General features: G+C 47.3%; 1 protein-coding gene across 1 annotated transcript; it reads right to left on the bottom strand.

Annotated features, from left to right (window-relative positions):
- Nucleotides 1-265: 265 nt before the first annotated feature.
- On the bottom strand, nucleotides 266-985 carry LOC108734958. Its single transcript, XM_018466737.2, has 2 exons — nucleotides 628-985; nucleotides 266-577 (listed from the first exon to the last, which is right to left on the bottom strand). Exons 1-2 carry the CDS (start codon nucleotides 983-985, stop codon nucleotides 537-539), a joined length of 399 nt encoding a protein of 132 aa, XP_018322239.2. The 3' UTR covers nucleotides 266-536.
- Between the last annotated feature and the right edge of the window lie 327 nt (nucleotides 986-1,312).

Raw genomic sequence — 1,312 nt, forward strand, 5'->3', positions numbered from 1 at the left:
CTAATATCGTTTCATGTAAATCCTCCGCGTTTAAATCTTTGTTTACCCTGTCTATCCTTACTCTCGGCCACCGTTTTTTGATATCCCTGACCGCGACATCGTCTTTTGCTTTGATAAGCAACGACTTTTTAATTTTTTCGGCGTCTTCTTTCCTTGCACAGTCAACCACTAGCACGCCAGATTTCGTGGCCCTAACATTTTTGACCGCGATATTATTTTTTATCGGGTCTACCGAACGCATAACAACCTTCCTAACATATTCGGCATCTTTCCCTACTTTTTTAGATTCTATTCTAACCGGAAATGAATTTTCGCTGACCCTATTGTTGTTAACTACGTTTTTCCCTGATCTAAGCTTATCCGCGTAAGAAAAACAAGGTGTACTTACAGTTTTGGCGGAGTTTTCCTTGACCTCTTTCACTTCCGCGTCTTTCCTTTCGATGGTATGGCGAAGTTCCTTCACAACTCCTGCCATTTGGACGAGCTCCTCCATCAGCTGGTCCGCCGTATCCCGAATTGTCCGTCGGTCAGCAACTTTAATGGTCTCCGCCTTCAAAGGTACCAACTCCCGAATAATCTTAAAAAGACGCCTCGCATTAGCGGACATAGTATCTTCAGGATACTTACCATAAGTTCGACACGTCTCTCCGCTGTCTCTGCGTCTCATTTTTTTGTTTTCCGCGGCACTAAGGCACTCAGGCTCGTCGTCGCACCATGGAGTAGTTTTCTTGCGTTTTCCGGACTCGGAGCTGCACTCCATAACACTCGCTTCACTTGCACAACTGACGAACGAATTCGACCGAACTCGTTCGTGTTCACTCGGCCCGATGGGCGTGGCACTGTGCTGGCTCTCGGACATCGCACAACCGATCGGTTCGGCTGCTCGATGCGAACTGGCGAGCTTAGACTGCAGCTCGCTCGCCATGGACATAATTTCCGCGAAGGAAAGTCCTTCCAAGAGTGCGGGGCTCTTAGGGGTAGCCATTTCGCAATGGCTAGCTGACGGAGCTAACCTACTCGTATGGGACGTAGTGTATTTATTTAGAAGTAAGGAAATGATAGTTGGTTGTTAAAGTGAATACGTGGGGTGGGGGGAGAGTTCAGAGGGACTTTGCGTACTCCGTCCAAAAGAACTGTTGGTTAGTTATAATGAATGAAATAAAACTTACCTAAGAAACGGCTGGGCTATGTCTTGTTGACTTGAAGAACTAGCAAATGCGAGCTCGAGAGGTTCGAGTTCGTACGATGACTACGGGCCTGGTCTAAAAGAGTCGCTGGTGTAGTCGTGTGATTACACGGACCGACTCGAGAA

Source organism: Agrilus planipennis, unplaced genomic scaffold (genome assembly GCF_000699045.2).
Source record: "Agrilus planipennis isolate EAB-ADULT unplaced genomic scaffold, Apla_2.0 scaffold92, whole genome shotgun sequence".
NCBI classification, from domain to species: domain Eukaryota; kingdom Metazoa; phylum Arthropoda; class Insecta; order Coleoptera; family Buprestidae; genus Agrilus; species Agrilus planipennis.

Bases quoted from the DNA above. Each gene is read 5' to 3' on its own strand.
- LOC108734958 (XM_018466737.2), bottom strand. From the start codon at position 985: ATGGCTACCCCTAAGAGCCCCGCACTCTTGGAAGGACTTTCCTTCGCG. The intron at 578-627 runs GTAAGTATCCTG...CGTCTTTTTAAG, and splicing joins AGAGACGTGTCGAACTTATG to ATTATTCGGGAGTTGGTACC.